Here is an 18211-nt window from a genome sequence, read left to right on the forward strand (position 1 = left end):
GCCAGAGTTGATTCTTCCAGCTAGCAGTAAACGTATCGGTGTGACCCGAAGATGGGAACAAGGTGGCCCTAACATACTGCAGCTCTCCCTTCCTAATGACCATAGGCTTGGTGCTAAGGCAAGCTAGAAAACAACATTTGGAGAATGTTGGAAAAAAGGGGTTGTTTACCTCGCATTCTTACATTTCCATAGAGGTGGAGACTTTTGTTTCCTCTACTTTGAGCGGGCAATATTGGATTGCACATCTCTGGCCCCTGTTAAATCCCTCTCTTGATCTTTGTGAAAAGTAATCAAGCCAAGTGTGGAATGCTGACATGGAAATGCCTCTACTGAAAGTGTGTCTAATCAATGAAACAGCTATATATGGGCTTGTCTTTTGCTGTTCCTTATCCCATCACTAGGTGTGATGGAGATGGTCAGCTGTCTACAAAGTTACTGTGTGCAGCTATTCCCAGGAAGTGGCTGCCTAGCCAGGGACTACTTTTCTAATCCCCACGCCTACCTCTAACCCTTGCATTTAGGAATATGAATGGAAGGGAAGTCTTGGTCAAGGCTTTCAAGAAGTGGGTGGGCCTTCTTCACACCCTTTCCCTTCTGTGGGCTAGATGTGAAAAGCTACAGATCCTTGGAGGATGGATGAGCCACAAAGTAGAAGCAGCTAGATCCCCGAATTACTTCAAGGAGAGGAAATGACCAGGGACATTTGCCTTGGACTATACCATAAGTGAGAAATAGCTTGTATTGCATTTGAGGCAGTATACATGTTTGGTCTATTTGTTATATCTATTTAGTACCACTCTAAGTAATACACTAGGTGGGTGAGTTAGACCCTAATTTTCCATGCAATTGGAAAAGGAAGTAATCGGAGCCTGCTTGCTCCCATAAGTATATTCCAATGTTTAGATTTGAAGAGAGAACACGAGTCCTCCATTTTGGCTTCTGGTGACACTCACCAACTCAACATTAGCAGATAGCTGTAAATGTTGGAGGCCAGTAGGCACTTAGCTTGTCCATTAATAAAAATGATAATTTGATTCCCACAGGCTGGGGATGCTTTGATCTTGTTCCTATCGTTTAGAATTGTGATTGGGATAAGTGATTGTTAACTCAACTTTCAACACATACTCGTCTCATACAGGATCTGGACAGAGCCTCATAGGAGAGCTACAGCATGAAAATGAGAATGTAATGCATGTGATGGCCCTAGAGTAACATGTCAAAAGCCAGACAAGGAGTTCCATCCCACTCTATGGATGGGAAGATGGTGTTAAAGACTTGGGCACAGACTTAGGTGCGGAGGCCTGGTGTTCCAGCTAGAACACTGGGGACACCACATTCTGTAACACATCAAAACCTCAAAGGTCAGGGGTTCAATATGGGTGCAGACTATTGGAAGAGATGCTTCTTTGGGATGGTAGGCATAACAGATGGTAGAGATGCACATCTGTTGGGAGTAACATCTATCACACTCCTGAGAGCCTACAACTGGGTATTAGTTGTAACCTAGATTCCTTCCCCTGAAACATCTCTCAGGAACCACAATTTTCCTTATGACCAGATTACAGCAGACAAAGAGAAGAAAAGGAGAATCACTGGGCAAACAGCCATGACTTAGGAACTTATAATTTATTATGGAAAATACTCCTGGAATTTCTTTGAACTGGTGCTTGGTGGATGGCTGCCAGTTTGAAGCAGACAAGATGGGGTGCTCTGTCCCTCTGTAAAACAGCTATTGTTTACCCACAAATGATCCTTTCTTCCTTCCTTCTGATCTCCTGAGTGAAGAAGGTGGCCCATGAGGTCTCCGCCCCACCACCATGGCATGTAGACATTTCAGTGATTAGGGCAACAGTTTAGACCATCATCTACACTAATGCAGGCCTAGTTTGGGGAAAGAGAAGTTGCCAGCATGTAAGAAAAGAAATGTGCACAAAATACAAGTTTTTTGTTTTTGTTTTGTTTTTTTTTTTGCAACAAAAGAAACTATTTATTTGGAATATGCATTACCAGTACAAATTAGGAGACTGTAAAACCTACACCGTGTTAGTATCATTAGAGAACACAAAAGTTCAGTTGGAATCAAAAGGGACAGAAGCCTGTGCTCTCACAGAAGCAGAAAAGCTTAAACTTTCAAAACCAAAACAGAGCAGAGCTTTGCAGGTTTATACTCTGAATAAGAAGAAAAGGGGAGGGGTAGGGGGAGAATAAAACCAACAACCAAAGGAAAGCATTTCAAAATGAAAATGCCAAAGAAAAGAATAAGAGAGAAAAGGAGAAAAACATTGAATGTTTTATTTATTTTAACAAAAGAAAAAAAAAGTTTACAAAAAATAAAAGATTCCAGAAAGCTTTGAGCTAGGGATTGAAACCATAAAGGTGATGTGAAAAGCTCATCATTATGTTGTTATGACTTCAAAAGTACAAGCGCTCGGGTAGGAATATTTCCTGAAGCGTTGCTCCACAATTCTGCATTATTACTTCACTTTTCTTGCTGAAGTTCTGACCACTTTCTGGACATAATTTGTTGAATAATGGATATTTAAAATGAAGTTTTTTCCAGATAATACGGCTTTCTTTTTTCCTCTAATAAACACATTCCAAATCAAGCCAGTTTTGCAATTTGCTTTAAGCAGCTGCCTAAGTCAGAGGTTACTAAGAGGTGTACTCTGTGAAGTAAACTTAACCTCTTAGCATTAAAACTACAGCATTGAGCCTGGCCCAGTATCTCATCAACTCTTCATCCAAAAGCAGGACTCAGCTGGCAGACTGGCCCCAAAGACTGCTTCCTGCATCTAGTTTACTTAGCCAATGGTGCCCATCATACCAGCATCTTCTGCAGGACTCTTCTGGAAGAAAAGGCCTCTGTAGTTGGAAGAGGCCTCATGGAATGTAGTTCTTAATTAGGGAGAAAGAAAACAAAGTACTTGGCTGTGACAATCAGAATCAAAAATGGCAAAAACCTTTCCTGATAGCATAAAAAGTTCCCTTGGATTAAATGTTTTGAATTTTTAAAAGGCTAAAAGGAGAAGCATGTCCCTGATTTTATTTTTCTCAGGGACCGCAGGAGGGCCACACTCTCTGGAAATGCAGGTGAGCAACGAGACATCAACATGGGCTTGATCTTTGCTTTTGGCATTAACTGAATTGTGAAGCAAAGTAGAAGAACAAGCTTACTTGTTCTCACTACTCTGCCATGTCGCCTTTTCACATCACCTTGTATACATATTGAAGAAAAACAGCAAGATCATAATCCTGACAATTAAAAAAAGCCCCCCCCCACCAATAAACAAACCAAAAATAACACAAAACAAAACATTTTTTTTTTTTTGTATTTTTAAGAGCAAGAATAAAGAAAAGAAAAGAATTTACTTCTGGGTCTCAAAGTTAATAAACATAATAATGTGTTAGGTTGTACCTATTATGCTCACTATTCCAACCTTTTTTTTTTTTTTTAGTTTACAAAATGAATTACTGCCACTTTTAAACATTGTGAAACAAGAAATGGATGTGCACAACTCGACACTTTTCTAGCATTCTTGAACTAATTCACAAATGCAAGAAAATAAAAGAAAAATGAGGGAAATGATGAATGTAGGTAGTTTGGTGTTAAAAACTAATGCAGGAATGATGCGCATTGTCACAGAAAGAAGAAGGGAAATTCCCCATCCTGTTTTGCGTGCTATGAGGGTCATTTTTAAAATTTTTATTATAAACACTATTAAATTCAGACCGCTTTTTTGGTTTTTTTTTTTCTTTATCTGAATATACAAGAACATTCATTATCAAATGTTCATCATCAATACTACAAAGAACGAGACACAAGTCGCAAGAAACAATGGAAAATGTTAATAAAGCTGAAAGAATCGTTGAGTATTTTTTTGTTTTTTTTAAAGTTTTTTTTAAATTTGAGTTTCTGTAGTTTCATCTTTTTTGGTATCGAAGTCAGGTTTTTCTGGGCAGAAAAACAAAAAGCAGAAGGAAGGAGAGACAGAGAGAAAGATGTGTGAGAAAAGGCAACCAGCAAATAAAGAACCACCACCATAGCAAAATGAAACATAAATTGAAAGAAGGTGCCACTTGGCAAATGTACTGCACGGGCGTCAATTCCACGCCAGGGGGAGGAGGAGTTAGGGATGAAAAGGAGGAGATAATGAAGAGTTACAAGGGGGGCAAACCCAGGGTCTAGTATCATTTCTCAGGGGAAATTCGCTGTCGGGGAAAATGGAGCACTCCCACATCTATTAGAAAATGAAGAAATCCTGGGGTGCATCTTGGTATCTGTAGGACTGGCCTAATGTAAATTCCCAGGAAGCTGTGTTTCCAGAGGCATGCTCTTTCCAAACCCATCCTGCTGCTCTCAGTGCTCTCCTGCTTCGCCTAATGTGGACAGATCTCACGGATGCCACGATGGATGTCGGAAGTGATAGTGGCCTTGCAGGGGGTGCCAGGGGGGAGGTGCTGGGTGTAGAGAAGACTAAGTGAAGTGCTGGTTGGGGAAAATGCTGTGAAAGGTGATCATCAGTGCAAACTACTGCCCGGAGAGAAACTGCCTGTGCAAATGTAGCACTGCTCTGATATTTTGCATTAACTTAACACGGTAATCATTTCAAGCCACATCTGGAGTCACTCTTCTTGTTTCCAAGAGAACCCTCTCATCTCTGTTTCATACTTTGCCCTAAGTCAAGCAAATGTGATTCAACCACGTTCTTGTGTGGGTAGTTTCATTATATTCCTGCCACTAAGATGGAGTTGTCCACTGATTCTAATCACTACGAAGTTGTCACACAAATGCTCCTTCTAGGCATCTGTTCTGATTAGGGCAGAAGTTAGTAGACACATCCTTTCTAGTGCCTTTTAGTCATCAAGGCATAATCTCATTTTGCTAACTATTTAGTTTTTGCGTTTCCTTCAAATACACATTCCCTCAAGTTTCTTCAGAGGCAGCCCCTGCTCCCCTGAGCACACAGAGAGTTTTCTATTCATGACTGCAGTGCCATGCAGAATTGCCATGTCCTTGTTAGCTGCCCATTCTCACCCCTCAGGGTCTCATGCTTCTCCCTGGAAGCCTCCCAAGCAGTCAATGTGACAGGGACCAAGTATGTATGAGGCAACATATTGGGTTCCAGTGCAAACTAAGTGAACCAGGGCCTATTTTTCTAGTTGGAAAGTTTTTCTTTATCCTAAGAAACCAGACAGACCAAAACCAAGAAGATCAACAAAAACTCTTCTCTTTGTCATCATGGTGATGACATCAAGGTACTGATATTAACCAGAAGTTACAACAAGAAAACCAGTTATTGTCCCTAGATGGCATGAACCCATTTATTTCAGGGACATTACTTCCCCTGACTTCGCATTTACAGATTAAATATGAATAAAATCAACTTCTTCAGTCTCTCAGAAGCCTCTTAGTGAGCCAGGCATAACAGTTCCCACCTCACAGATGAAGAAAATGAGGCACCAAAAGATTTGACCACCTCCTACTTAATCAAGTGATACGACTGCCATCTTTGTATCTTTATAGCTGGTAGGGTTGGCTATGAAGATGGTGAGCTCAGGGTACTCTTGAGAATAGCTTTCCTGTACATGCTATTTTCTCATGTATTTTTAGTACATGCTGTGTTCCCAGGGAATAAAACTCACTGTGATGATTTCAATGAAAACATTATCTTTCCTTTCCCCATGATTCTCAGGTCCTCAAATGAAGCTAGCCAAAGTTCACATGAGCCACGTTCTCATACAACTCTTTCCTCTAGAGCAGTAGGTCAGGACCAAGAACATAGTGTGGCATAACATTTTGGAAAATTAATACAGTGTGCCTAATATAAAACAAAAAACGAAACAGAACCAAGTCCATTAAAGACATTGTAAGTACTGCATGTGGCTCCCTGAGTGCTCCAGAGGGTGCGAGCAAGAGTAGTTTACACTGGAAACCTGGTCTTCCTCAAGATCAGGTCCTGTGTATGCCATTCTGGTAAGTGCACGCTAGTGGGCCTGCATGTCCTGGAAGCCACAGACACATACTGCTTCTCTCTGTCAGTGACCTTCACTTAGAGTCACTAATTCCCTCTCTCGGGCTCATAAGGTATAGTGCTACGGTTATTAATGTAGGTAATTGTATATGGCATCTTGGGAAAGTGAAGATGTGAGATGGTGCATGTGCCTACATGTGCATGAATGTATGTGTCTATGAAGGCATAGTTGAGGTTGAAGGGTTTCAAGATAAGAACTTTCTACTCCTTACTGATGCATTCATCACCATGCCTAACTCAGGCCCAGTTTTGCAGTAGGTTCTAAATATTGCTTTCTGAGTGTTAAATGGTCTCCAAAGACTGTGCCTCTGAAACTGAGAGCTGTTGATAGCAGGATAAGAAAGACTGTAGGAATTCTCCACCTGCTGTTCCCGTGTCCTTCCCTGCTGCCTGACTTCCTGCCTGGGATCCAACCTAGCGGAGATGAAAATGAAAAACATGGCACCTTTAGAATCCCAGCTATGACAGTCCCCAGTGAATAGCTGGGGCTGGGAAGGAAGAGGAGGAAAGTGTTCCAATCAGTACTGTCCCCAGGGAGGAAAAGCAAGAGGAAGCAGGGAGGCCTGGAATGAGCAGGGCAATGTGGCGTATTCCTGCTAAGAGGTAGTGAGAGTAATAAGAGAAACAGAGAAGGATTGCCTGTGAACATAGGGAGTCAGGGATCCGAGTGAGGTAAATTTGGCTCCTCAAACCACCAGCATGAAAACGTACAAACACTTTTATTATTTTCTTTGTAATTTTTTTCCTCTTTAAATTCATCTAATTGTTGAAAATATCCTTCAGTGATATGAGAGAGGACGGGGACCCCGGGAGTCTAGGACAGAGGCACAGGGGCAGGGAAGATGACGAAAACCAGGCTGACAGCTGGAGGCAGGGAAGGGTGGCTTCTACCCAGAAAAAAAAAAAGGGAAGAGAGTATAAAGAAGTGTCCAGATTGGCTGAAATAGCATCCCAAAGAAGAGAAGAGAAGGAGACTCTTATTGTGTTTGCTGATTGCTTCGACCTCCAGTCTGACCGCTTCAGCGTTGGGAGAGAAACCCTCCCTCCTGCCCCTGCCCCAACTGGGGCACAGGGTCAGCCGGGATGCGATTGCTGGGAGATCAGTTGGAGGTATCAGAGTGAACACTGCCAGGGCCTTCTGTAGGGGAGGTCACTGATGAAGGGGTAGTAGCATCCTGCCAACCTCCATTAGCCTAGAAGGGAAAAAGGGAGAGAAGTCAGTCCTCTGAGATTGGGTGGCTATTTTCAGCAGACAATGACAATGAGGCAACTTGTGTAAAGGACCTACCACAGTGCCTGACACATAGAGACACTCATCAAATGGGCAACTATTACTGTGAGTGATAATATTCCCCCCACCCTCAAATAAGTTTGGGTTCTCCCAGTGAGCCTCTGGATACGATGTTAATACCTCCCACTAGTATGATGTGTTTATACTTCTCAAAGACTCTGTAATTAAGTCCCAGCCAGCAGTGAAATGACAGCTGTCCTGCAGGTCAAGAGACTCAAGGTTTTGGTTCTGACTCTGGCAACAACTAGTTAATGTCGATGGTAAAGCACCTTCACCTATTTGACCTTAGTCTTCCTTTTTGAAAAATAAGAAGGTTGGCTCAAATGCTTTCTAGGATTCTTTCTGGCTCTGGATGTCCCATATACTTACGGGATTCCAGCTACCTATTCTACACAAGGTTCTACACTAGATGCTCATGGGTAAATAATGGTCAGTGAGATGTAGTTCATGTCCTCAAGGAGGGAGATAAGCCCACGAATGAACTATAAATCAAGGCAGAACCTAATAAATGGTAGAGTCCCATTGTTATGAAGTTTCAAATGAAAACAATATCACATTTTGTTGCAACATCAGGAAATACTTCATAGAGGGAGCACTCTTTGAGGTGAGTTTTGAAAAGTACAGAGGGTAATTCAGGTGACTATAACAGATACAACAATGGTGCCAAGGCCATAAGGACTGGTCAGTGTGAATATATCCAGAGAGGTGGTGAGATGAGAAGGTATAGGCTTGATCTATATTTGGAGATCATTTTTATAAGACTCTAGATCCAGGAGCATCCCAACAATAAAACTGTTAAAACCGTTCTAAAAAGAAATCTGTTTAGTAACCACCCCTCTCAAAAAAATTCCAGCACTAAAATAGTTGAAGAATGCTATGCTATAGTGGTTAATTCATGATGCATAATTCATGATTGCTTATATGTTTTAAAGCATTGAAATATAAATGTGCTAAAATGCCTTTCCCCCCTTCAATTACTGTGCTCCTTTGGAGTTCAGGTTGAACAGATCAGGTCTGAGACATCTCTGGTAAAATGATTTCTATTGTACTATCCTCTTATTCTCTGAAAAATCTGGGGGAGATGGGGCAGGTATTATTGTTGCTGTTCGGGAGGGACCACGACTTCAACTCTTGCGTACTCCACGGCACCTGGAGAGTGCCTGGCACTTGATAGGTGCTAGAAATGTCTGTTCCCATTTTATTCATAAGAGAGCAGAGGTGCAAGAGAAAAGCAGGTGTCCTGGTTCATGACTGAGAACACAGGCCTCGAGACCTTTGAATCAGGCTCCATTTTCTCTGCGCTTTTCACCCACTTGGCTTTCTTTATCATTGGCTCACCCACATGATGCTCCAATTTTCCCAGAAAGCCAGGCTTTAAATTCAAAGCAGCTTCCACCAGTTACTTCAGCATCACGGTAGGTTTTGTTCACACCTCACTGAGAAGCAGTTCTGGATACTAAGAGGGCATCCCGAGCAATGTCAAGAACAGTGCTCCCCAATCGCGGGTCAGCGAATAACTGCCCTCAAGTTCCAATCTCCCATCTCCTAATCCAGTCAAGTCTCTTCTCTCACTCCTTTCCTCTGTTGGAGGACATTTCCCCTGCTGTTTGTGATGAAGAGATTAGACGGAGAACAATAAGGAGGAAAAGAGTTCTTTCTTTCATAACAGAAAGCTTTTCCAACTTTTGGGGGCAAAGACTCTGTAGTATAACCAGAATCAAGAACAGAATTAATTCAAATTCCTAATGCAAGTCTGTCACGGGGATGATAATATTGTAGCCTCCTGTCCCAACCAAGAATATAGATTCTGGTGCCATTTTAGGCTAAGAGTGGCGGCTACGTTTATTTTTCCCAAAAAAGATCCTTGAATGTCATTTTTAAAAATAAAAATAAGATGTACTTACTCTATAATATTTGGGAAATAAGAAAGCATAAAAAACAAAATATACAGCATGCACCCATAATTCTACTACTTGGGGAAAATTATTCAGCTTTGATTACACATATAATTACTTTGGTATCTGTTTCTCCTACTCGTTTTTATATGTGAATGTTTACCAGATAGATATTTAGACAGATAGATAAGTAGATAGACAGGTAGATAGGTAGGTAGACAGGTAGACAGACAGATAGGCAGGTAGGAGTGTATCTGTGGGGGCAGAAGGTAGGGTTTCTACTTTTTAGAAGAAGTATGTCACACTGGGGAATGCAGCAGGTTCCCGAGATAAGAAAATCTGGATTTCCAAAGCACAAAGATATTTGGAAACAAAGTGTTTCAGGAATAAAAATGACTCAGCAGTACAGAAATTTAAGAAAACATGACAGAAGTTTTTAAGTACAATGTCATGAAGTAGAGTAAAAAATCTGGTAAAAAGAGAAAAAAGGCATGTATCTTAGAATCAACCTGGTATAAAATAAGCAGATAAGGAAGCTTTATGAAAGCAGTGAGCATACATGTCACAGAACATGGAACAATGGAGTTCTATTACATTGCTCACAAATCACCACTCTAACTATCATTTAGCCATGCCATAATTCCATTAAGATAACAATAAGTGGCGCAAAAAATGAAGCCATTAGTAAAGAAAATTAGTTCTGTGGCGTTTCATTAAGAGGAATTGACAAGGCATTCTATATTGCCCAGAAGGTTCTGGGAGACTTCTTGAGTCATCCCAGACCTCAAATAACTCAAACAGTAAAAATCTGATCTCTTTTCTTTAAAAAGTTCTGTTTTCTCAGACCAGTGTGTAAGATGTCAGGGAGTACAGAGAACCCACAGATGGTAGAAAGAGGAATTATTTCAAGCTCATATCAAAACCAGCATTATATTATTCTAGTTGACCTAGTGAAGAATATATAAAACCTTCTAGCTAAAAGAAATACATTTAAAAAATCCTCTTTCACTCTCCTTTTTTCCACTCCCCCTCCAACCATAAACATTCACACAGATACACATACACACACACACACACACACACACACACACACACACACCCTCAGATTTGGCAAACCCTCCATCCCAGTTTGCCCAGGACTTTACCATGTTAGTACCTAAAGTCTCACATCCCAGTAGACGTCTACAGCCTGGGCAAAATGAGACTGCTGACCACCCTGTTCCAGGATATGCCAGCTATGACCTCCCACTTCTCACCAAATTTAGGACATTGTAGCCAATAGGGTTTAAATTAGAGAAACACAAACACTTTTTAGAAGAAGCATGTCACGCTGGGGAATGTGGAAGAATTCTTTTCTCTAGAGGGGCTTTATAGGATGGTATATTATTTGCTGCTGTTACTGCTAAAACCATCATAAGATAGAAACTGCGAGCAAACTCAACTTAACCGGGTTTCCTGTAAATCACTTCGGCTGTTTCAGCTGTATCATTCTAGCTTTAATGTAAGACGTTCAGAGGCTGCACCGTCTTGGGAAACAGCTGACCTCGCTTACTGCCACGTTAACCCTGGGGAGCAATTCCTTCCCTCTTCCTCACTGTGGGTGAATATTAAGTAGGAAACTCCGCCTTTGTGTGTTTATTTATCTCTGGGCACAGTAAGAGGAGAGGATGCTTTCATTAACAACTGTGCAGGGGCTGGGGGGTGGAAAATCAGACTTTTATTTTTATTTTTTTCTGCACCTCAGCTTCCCTCTCTACATTCTGATGCAAACAATTCTTTGTAATGAACACACTCTTGGAAATGCTAATGTCATAAACCATACTGAGGGGTCACAGGTTGGGAGGTAAAATCTGCAAAACCAAAGGTACCCTTTTAATTGCTAAAAACATTTTAATGGAAGAGTGTCTACATTTGCACTCAGTTTTATATAGGTAATTCTGTGGCCTGTGATGCAACACCTGGGAAGTGTGACCCAACGTAACTTTTCATTCTACCAAGTGAAGCCTAAGCCAGCAGAGCAGGCTCAACCTGGAGCTGACGAAGAGAGAAGCTCATAGAATATAAAACTAGGACAAAATACAGTAGGTTCCCAAGATAAGAAAATCTGGATTTTCAAAACACAAAGATATTTGGAAACAAAGTATTTCAGGAATAAAAATGACTATTTACTCTATGGTCTACCCTAAAGAATTTGGCACATAATTTGCTATACATCAAATTTTGCTAGAACTTCATCTAAAAGGTAATGCAAAACATGCCTGTCTGAGGAGGTAGAGGGAGCTAGCTATTGAGCCAAGGACGGGGCAATGGCACATGAGAAAACCCACGTGGTTTCTCCTGACAGGACACGCGACACAAAATTGCAACCCAAACCCTGCCTTTTCTCTACCACCCTCCTTGAACCACAATGGGGGCCACAGGTAGTAGCTCTCCCTCCCTGTTGTGGATCCAGTACTGCTTTTAGCCCAGAGCAGTGGCTGCTGGGCTGAGAACCACCTGCCCCATCTCCTCTTTTTCCCACTCTTCCTCTGCGCTTACTTTAGCAGCACACCGTTGATGCAGAGAATTCATCACCTGATGTGACAGCCCAAGCAAGCCTGGCACTAAGAAACTCTCATTTGCAACCCAGAAATACGCTGAGGTGCCACAAACCGGCTGATGTCAGCACAGAGTGGAGCTAGATCTGCATATGGGCCAGATGCCATTACTAGAGATGCCTTCAGCGTGGGTGAGGAGCTGTACGTGCTCCGGCCCCTCAATCACCCAGTCACTGTTGGGGCCGGCCAGGAAGAAAAACAAAGAGACACGGATGCATCCTCTTTCCCTCTCTATGCAAACACACACAGAGCCACTATATATCAGGGGCATCAGCTCACATAGTAGAGGTCACATCCTAGATTCATCATTCTTCTATCAAGCTAGAAGAAATATGTCTTCCTGATATGCTTAACACTTTCCCAAGATTACACAGAGAGCACTTTGAAAAGACGCTATTGGAAAGCCCCCGTAGGGATGTCAAAAGATTCAAAATTTCCTGGGGAATTTTACAGTGGAAAACAGATCCAGGTCCGGTCTGGGTATTCCTCCAGTCCTATCTCTAGCTGCCACCAGAGCTATCTTTCAAAAGTGTCATTCTGTGCATGTCATCTCCCTGTTGAAACCTTCAAAGGCTACTCATTGGCCTCAAGATGAGGTTCAATGTCCTCAGCAGGTCCGCAACAGCCTTGATCTTGCTTACTTCCCATATCAACACAAGTATTTACATTCCCATGAATTCCCATGACACAGCAGCCATCTCATATCTGCTTCTTTCCCCTTGAATGCCGTGCCCTCACTCCTCCAATTACATTGCACTCACACCTTGGCTGCTTTGTAAGACTGAATTTGAATATCTTTGTACATCCATCTGTCCCCTGGCCATATTTTTTGTTTCTTCCCCCCGCAGGCCCCCAGTTCTATGTATGTGCCTCTATCACAGCACATGTGCTGCTGTATTGCGTGTGTTCCTTCACATGTCGGTTTCACCTACCTGACCATAAAAGCAAGGCTGTGGGATTTATCTTTTACTCCAAAGTGCCCACCACAGTGCCTGACACATCACCGATTTGATAAACGTTTCTTGGAGAGGCATAGAACGAAGTAAAGAAACACTTAGTGGCGCTGTGACATCCATCCCCCAACATGGGCATGGAGAGACATGTGGCATCAGATCCCTGACCTCCATAATTCAATCCAACTATATGTAAATAGCTGTGTACAAATATTCAAAAGACAGAGCAGAAGCACCGTCAAGTTTCTGGGTAACTTTAATATTCAGGCGGTGAACGTTTCTCTTACTAAATTGGCATCAGGGAGATTTGGTGCTTCATAGCTTATCCCAAACAAGCAACGATAATTAATAGTTATACTATTTTGTTTTGCGTTTAGAGAAAGCAATTGAGAAAGACACCGGAACCTGACTGTTGCAGTCCCACAGCTTAGCACACCGTCTTAACAAGGAGTGTTCTCCAGAAAGGCACAAGGAGAAGGGAGACAACCCACACTGCATCTGCATCCCAGTTACCACGCTGAGCACAGTGGGAATTGAAAAATGCAAGACAGACATAGTCTCCTAATGGGCTGTTGCGTCCTTGAGCCCCTGTCTTTTCTCTCTCTAGTGTGAGACCCATATTCAGATTCAGCTTCCCTCTTAGGATCTAGGAATGACATTGCCGGATAAAATATGGATGCCCTGTTCTGTTACATTGTAATTTTATAAGTATATCCCGTGCAGTGTTTCCATTTGATAAATCTGGTAACCCTATCTGGGAATAACATGTGTTCTCAGACAGAAAAATTTTATTCTGGCCTAGTTTGGTGTCATAGGTAACTCACAATCAATTTCGCCACTTGTCTTACTTGGACATTTTGCATCAGTATGTTCATACAGGAATTTCTTTCTTGTGGTTGAGACCATCTCTACCAAGCTTATGCCTAGCTTTGCTTAATTTTCTGCTATTTATTACAGTTCCTTAAAGACGGAGAAAGTGACTTGTTCTTGTTATTGGAATGTTGCTCTGGAACCTCAGCTCACCAACTACTACCTGCCATCATACTTCCCAGAAGCCAATCCTCTGCTTGGATTTCCTCACGCTGCTGGCTCTAGGATTCCTGTTTCCATGGTCCTTTGACTGCTAGAGTATCCTCTCTAATTGCCACCTGCCACTAGGTCAGCCCCTGGTGGCTTCACATCAATGCCACACCACCACACACCTCTCTTGTCTGGCTCCCATCAAGCCTCTTGAACCCTGAGATCTTGTTTATAGGTTTCTATGTTCAGAAAGATTAGCAGTGCAATCAGCCATTCCTGGTGGAGAATAGAAATCCTTGCTGCAAAGACTTCTGTAGTTTACGCTGCCGCAAAGAAATAATTTTTCGTTGTCAAAGTGAGAATTCTTCCTTTACTGTACAGAGACGTCAAGAGAGGGGATTTTTTGCCTTTGCCTGTCTATCTCCTCTGGTCTCTACGAATTCATATTATCTTTCAAGGCCCAGCTTGAGAGTCACCTCCTTCTTGTAGGTTTCTTCAAGGCACACATCACCCACATCTCTAGCCTCTAATATCACTGACTTACTGATCCCTCATTTTGACATTTAAAACGACATGCAACTTTTATTTACCATTTAAAATCTCCAAGTGCACACCATATGTTTTTGGCTGTAATCACTTAGTTTTTAATTACGTAAATACATACTCAGTGGCTACTTGTGCTACATACTGGGTAAACAGTGGTTGATAAAATAAGCTAAAAAAATCTCGTTTCTGCTCTCAAGGAGTTTACTGTTTTGCAGGAAATAGACATTTGCTATATTATCAAAATAATGTATACAAATGCTAGATGGCAATAAGCGCTAGGAGACAGTACAAAAGAGGGACCTCACTTGGGCTTATGGAAAATCAGCCTGAAGGTAAACAGAAAACGGACAAGTCAAGAGTGGGGCAAAGAGAAGCCTTTCCAGAGTCTCCAAGGGATTCAAAGAAGGCCAGAAAGAACGGAACAGAGCTGAGCACAGTGGTGAGTGAAGCAAGATAGGACCAGAGAGGAGAGGACTTAGCCATGCTTAGACTTGCAGGCTACATGAAGGGCTTTGATATGTATCCTCAATGAGATGGTAAATCATTCAACAACAAGCCATTATAGGACTAGGCTCATGTTTGACACAGCAGCTGCTCAGTTAAGCACTTGGTGGAATGGATGGAGAAATGACGCCTTTGAAGCCTTCCCTTGGTGTCTCATTCCTGTGAGTACTGGATGGCTTGGCTGCAGGTGCCCAGCATAACTGCACAGTTATAAGGAATTGTTCTAGGTACATCTCTTGCTCTGGATCACAAATACATAATGGCTCATAAATCTAGTGTGAACTCTTAGTCCTACTTCTCAGGAGAGAAAACTAGATCTCAGAACCCAGGATTTGCCAGACTTAGGATCCACTGCCTGCTACTGCTTTTTGGACATCTCAATTTTCAAAAGCTGGAGCTGTGGGACAATATGTGGGCTCCACATGCAGAGCACGGCTACTTGGGATGCTCACGGCTAAAGGCAGGTGACTCGTGCTCTTCAGTTTACCTTTGGGAATCCCTGTGTTCTTTATTAAGATGCTAGAACATAGGAACCACAAGACTGGCCTCAGAAAAGTCCAGGGATTCTAGTATCTCCTGCTACTCAGCAACAGTCCACCTCACCAAATTTGGTTTTGAACAAGACAAGCTCTGCTCCTCCAGGGCTATGCTTCTGAGGCTCTACCATGGGTGGCACCATTTTGCCAGTGAATATGGCGTAACTTACACTGGCAAGGCAGAGTTCTGCTCTAAGACCTAAGAGTAAGATGGTATATCTGATCCACGTTCACACAGTAAGAAAACAAACTCCCTCATTACAAGTTACTACCTTGAATTTTATCTTGCATGCACCCTAACTGCTAAGGGGTGCTCAGTCACCAACTAGAAGATTCCATCAACTGTAGCATCATCATAGTGTGCCCTCTTGCCAACATCCTAATGCCACATTATTAAAGTGCGCTTGTATAATACATCAACTCTGAGATCAAGCTCTACTCTGGCTCCTTCTTAGCTTTATTCTTTTCTAATGAATCTGTTGTGAAGCTTCAGGATTAATACTGCCATAGAAGGCATCTGAGACACAGGGGGTGGTTTTAGTTGAGCCTCTCCATAACTCACACAGTATAGGAGATAGTGTGCATTTCCAGGTTTTGGATTGAGTTGCTTTCCCATTTCTGTTAAAGGTACAAATAGGACAGTTAAACATAACATGTTCATGTCTTACAGACTTAAGGAGTCCTTAGGCTAAATGAACATACAAGAGGCTAAAGCTTGAAGTTTGATTTTATTTAATTTTCCAAAGGCTATCCTGATCTCCTGGCAAAGAAAAGTAAGCTCAGCTTGATTTTAGCTTAACAAAGGTGTCTTAGTGCAGAGAATTCTATTTATATCTGAATAAATAACCTCTACCCTCACAACTGCAAAAACCAAAACACAAACACACTTCCACACATCAACAAACAGCATTTGACAACATGCATAATTTCTATATTTATTATATTCACGTAGAGCTGATACACATTTTGAATGTACTGATAGTACCTAAAGAATATAGACAGACACACAGATGCTACTTATGCTAGAAAAGAGTAGCTACGTAAGACAAGGCAGTTATGCTTCCTCATAAAGCTCACCCTAGATAACTCAAGTAAGGGTATTCTTTTTCTTTTTTAAACTCTCAATATAAATTATCTGATTGGCTGACTATATACAGCCCTGAATTCTTCATTTCATTTTTATAACCTTTGATTTTTGCTTTGGCTTTGTTGACAAGGCTATTATTTACTAAGGGTACACACAGAGATTGTATACACATCTTAACGGTGAATGGTGGCTACACATGAAATACACACACAGCCAGTATGTGTGAACCTGCCTTCGTGGGCTAAATCTTGAGGCTATTTACCATCACACAGGAAGCTAAATCCCTTACACTTTTCTGACCATCCAAGAGACAGCAATTACCCCAGATTATCAGACCAACAATGACATGCCGTGTAAAGAGAGACACTGAGCCAACTCCACATCCCAAAGACTGGCATATTCAAGTACACTTAGGACATTAATAGCAATTTACGTGCCATCACTGAGACAAAGCCACAAAGGCTCCGTTGGCAGCCTCTTATTTTGAAGCCTATTATTTGTGGGAGTTACAGGCTATAATCACAACAGAAACTTTCAAAACCCTTATCTTCCGTGACGCACCAAATCTATTTCAGAGCCATAATTGCTATGTCACTAGAGAGTTTGCTGCTTAATGCACTCAAATGCCATTTAGTGTTTGCAGGGTCATTACAGCTAACAGAAGGGTTGGGGGGGATATAGTGGGAAGCAGGCCCGGGCTTGGGGGTGGGGGATGCAGACAGAAAATGTTGACAAGAATGTACAAGAACGGGGTGCTAGTGTCCATTGTGCCAAATCTACTGATGGGAGGATATTGTTGTTTTTAAAATTCTATTTACTGATGAAATGAAAACAAGAGCTTGAAAACAATCTATGTGCTCAAGAATTTTGAATTCACTTGACACCACCCTAGAGATATTCAGGGGATGCTGGGGGACACCCTCTTTTATTCTGGAATTCTCATCCAACTGAAAGGGAGTTTGATTTTTTGAAATTTTTATTTTTTCCTTTTAAAGAGTCCCAGAATTTCTGCAGTATAAATCTTCCACCTGTACTGTGGACTCAGGAGTCTGCTTTCGCTTTTCTGTACATGTGCTGCTATGGAATAAGATGGGCAGAGCAGATGATGGTGAGATGTCAAAGTTCAACAACCTAGAAGAATGTGTTATCTTACAGATAGTGAAAGAAACAAGGAGACTGATCGAGCATCCAAAATAAAACATCTAGTCACTCAAAATACCATTTTCTTGACCTAAGTGTAGCTAAGGTCATAAGAAAGCTTTTTAAATAGATGTGGCTGTTATCTCTTCAACCTGGCTATAAGCCAGTCAAGGACTTATTTATTTGGCTTAGGGTCATACTAAGCCTAGGGCAGATCGCCCCACAAACTTTTCACTAACATATCTCTAGGTTCTTTTAGAAAATTCTTGGGCACTATTTTACAACCTGAGATTTTTCATAGATCAGAAAGATAGAAAATGTCAAGCTAGTTCAGATTGTAGGGTTAATTAATTAATCTATTTTAAGATCAATACCGGTATCACGTACAGATGTGTCTTTAGTTTTCCTAGGGTAACAATCCAGCTTTCACTCTGAAGAACTTTACACAGAAATAGGATGAGACTTGGGGCCTTATTCCACAGGAGTCTTCTTCCACTCAGAAAGAGAATTTCCCCTATTTACTAAATGCTGGCCTAGTGTAGAAGGATTAATATCCTTATTGTGTAAGAGTTCTTAGAAATCAATAAGAAAAGAGATGAACATTTCAAGA

At 41.6% G+C, this 18211-nt stretch overlaps 2 protein-coding genes across 8 annotated transcripts in view; both read right to left on the minus strand.

Moving 5' to 3' along the window:
- The window catches only part of MGST3 (microsomal glutathione S-transferase 3), a 1219025-nt gene that overhangs the window by 798300 nt on the left and 402514 nt on the right, over positions 1-18211 (minus strand). The window lies entirely within an intron of this gene.
- The window catches only part of PBX1 (PBX homeobox 1), a 290936-nt gene continuing 279459 nt past the window's right edge, over positions 6735-18211 (minus strand). For all 5 annotated transcript variants that reach the window (XM_050768576.1, XM_050768575.1, XM_050768585.1 and 2 more), the window contains one exon: positions 6735-7225. In XM_050768576.1, the coding sequence (XP_050624533.1) occupies positions 7133-7225 (93 nt within the window). In that variant the 3' untranslated portion in view covers positions 6735-7132. The remainder of the gene's footprint in view (positions 7226-18211) is intronic.

Source organism: Macaca thibetana, chromosome 1, assembly GCF_024542745.1.
Source record: "Macaca thibetana thibetana isolate TM-01 chromosome 1, ASM2454274v1, whole genome shotgun sequence".
Lineage (NCBI taxonomy): Eukaryota > Metazoa > Chordata > Mammalia > Primates > Cercopithecidae > Macaca > Macaca thibetana.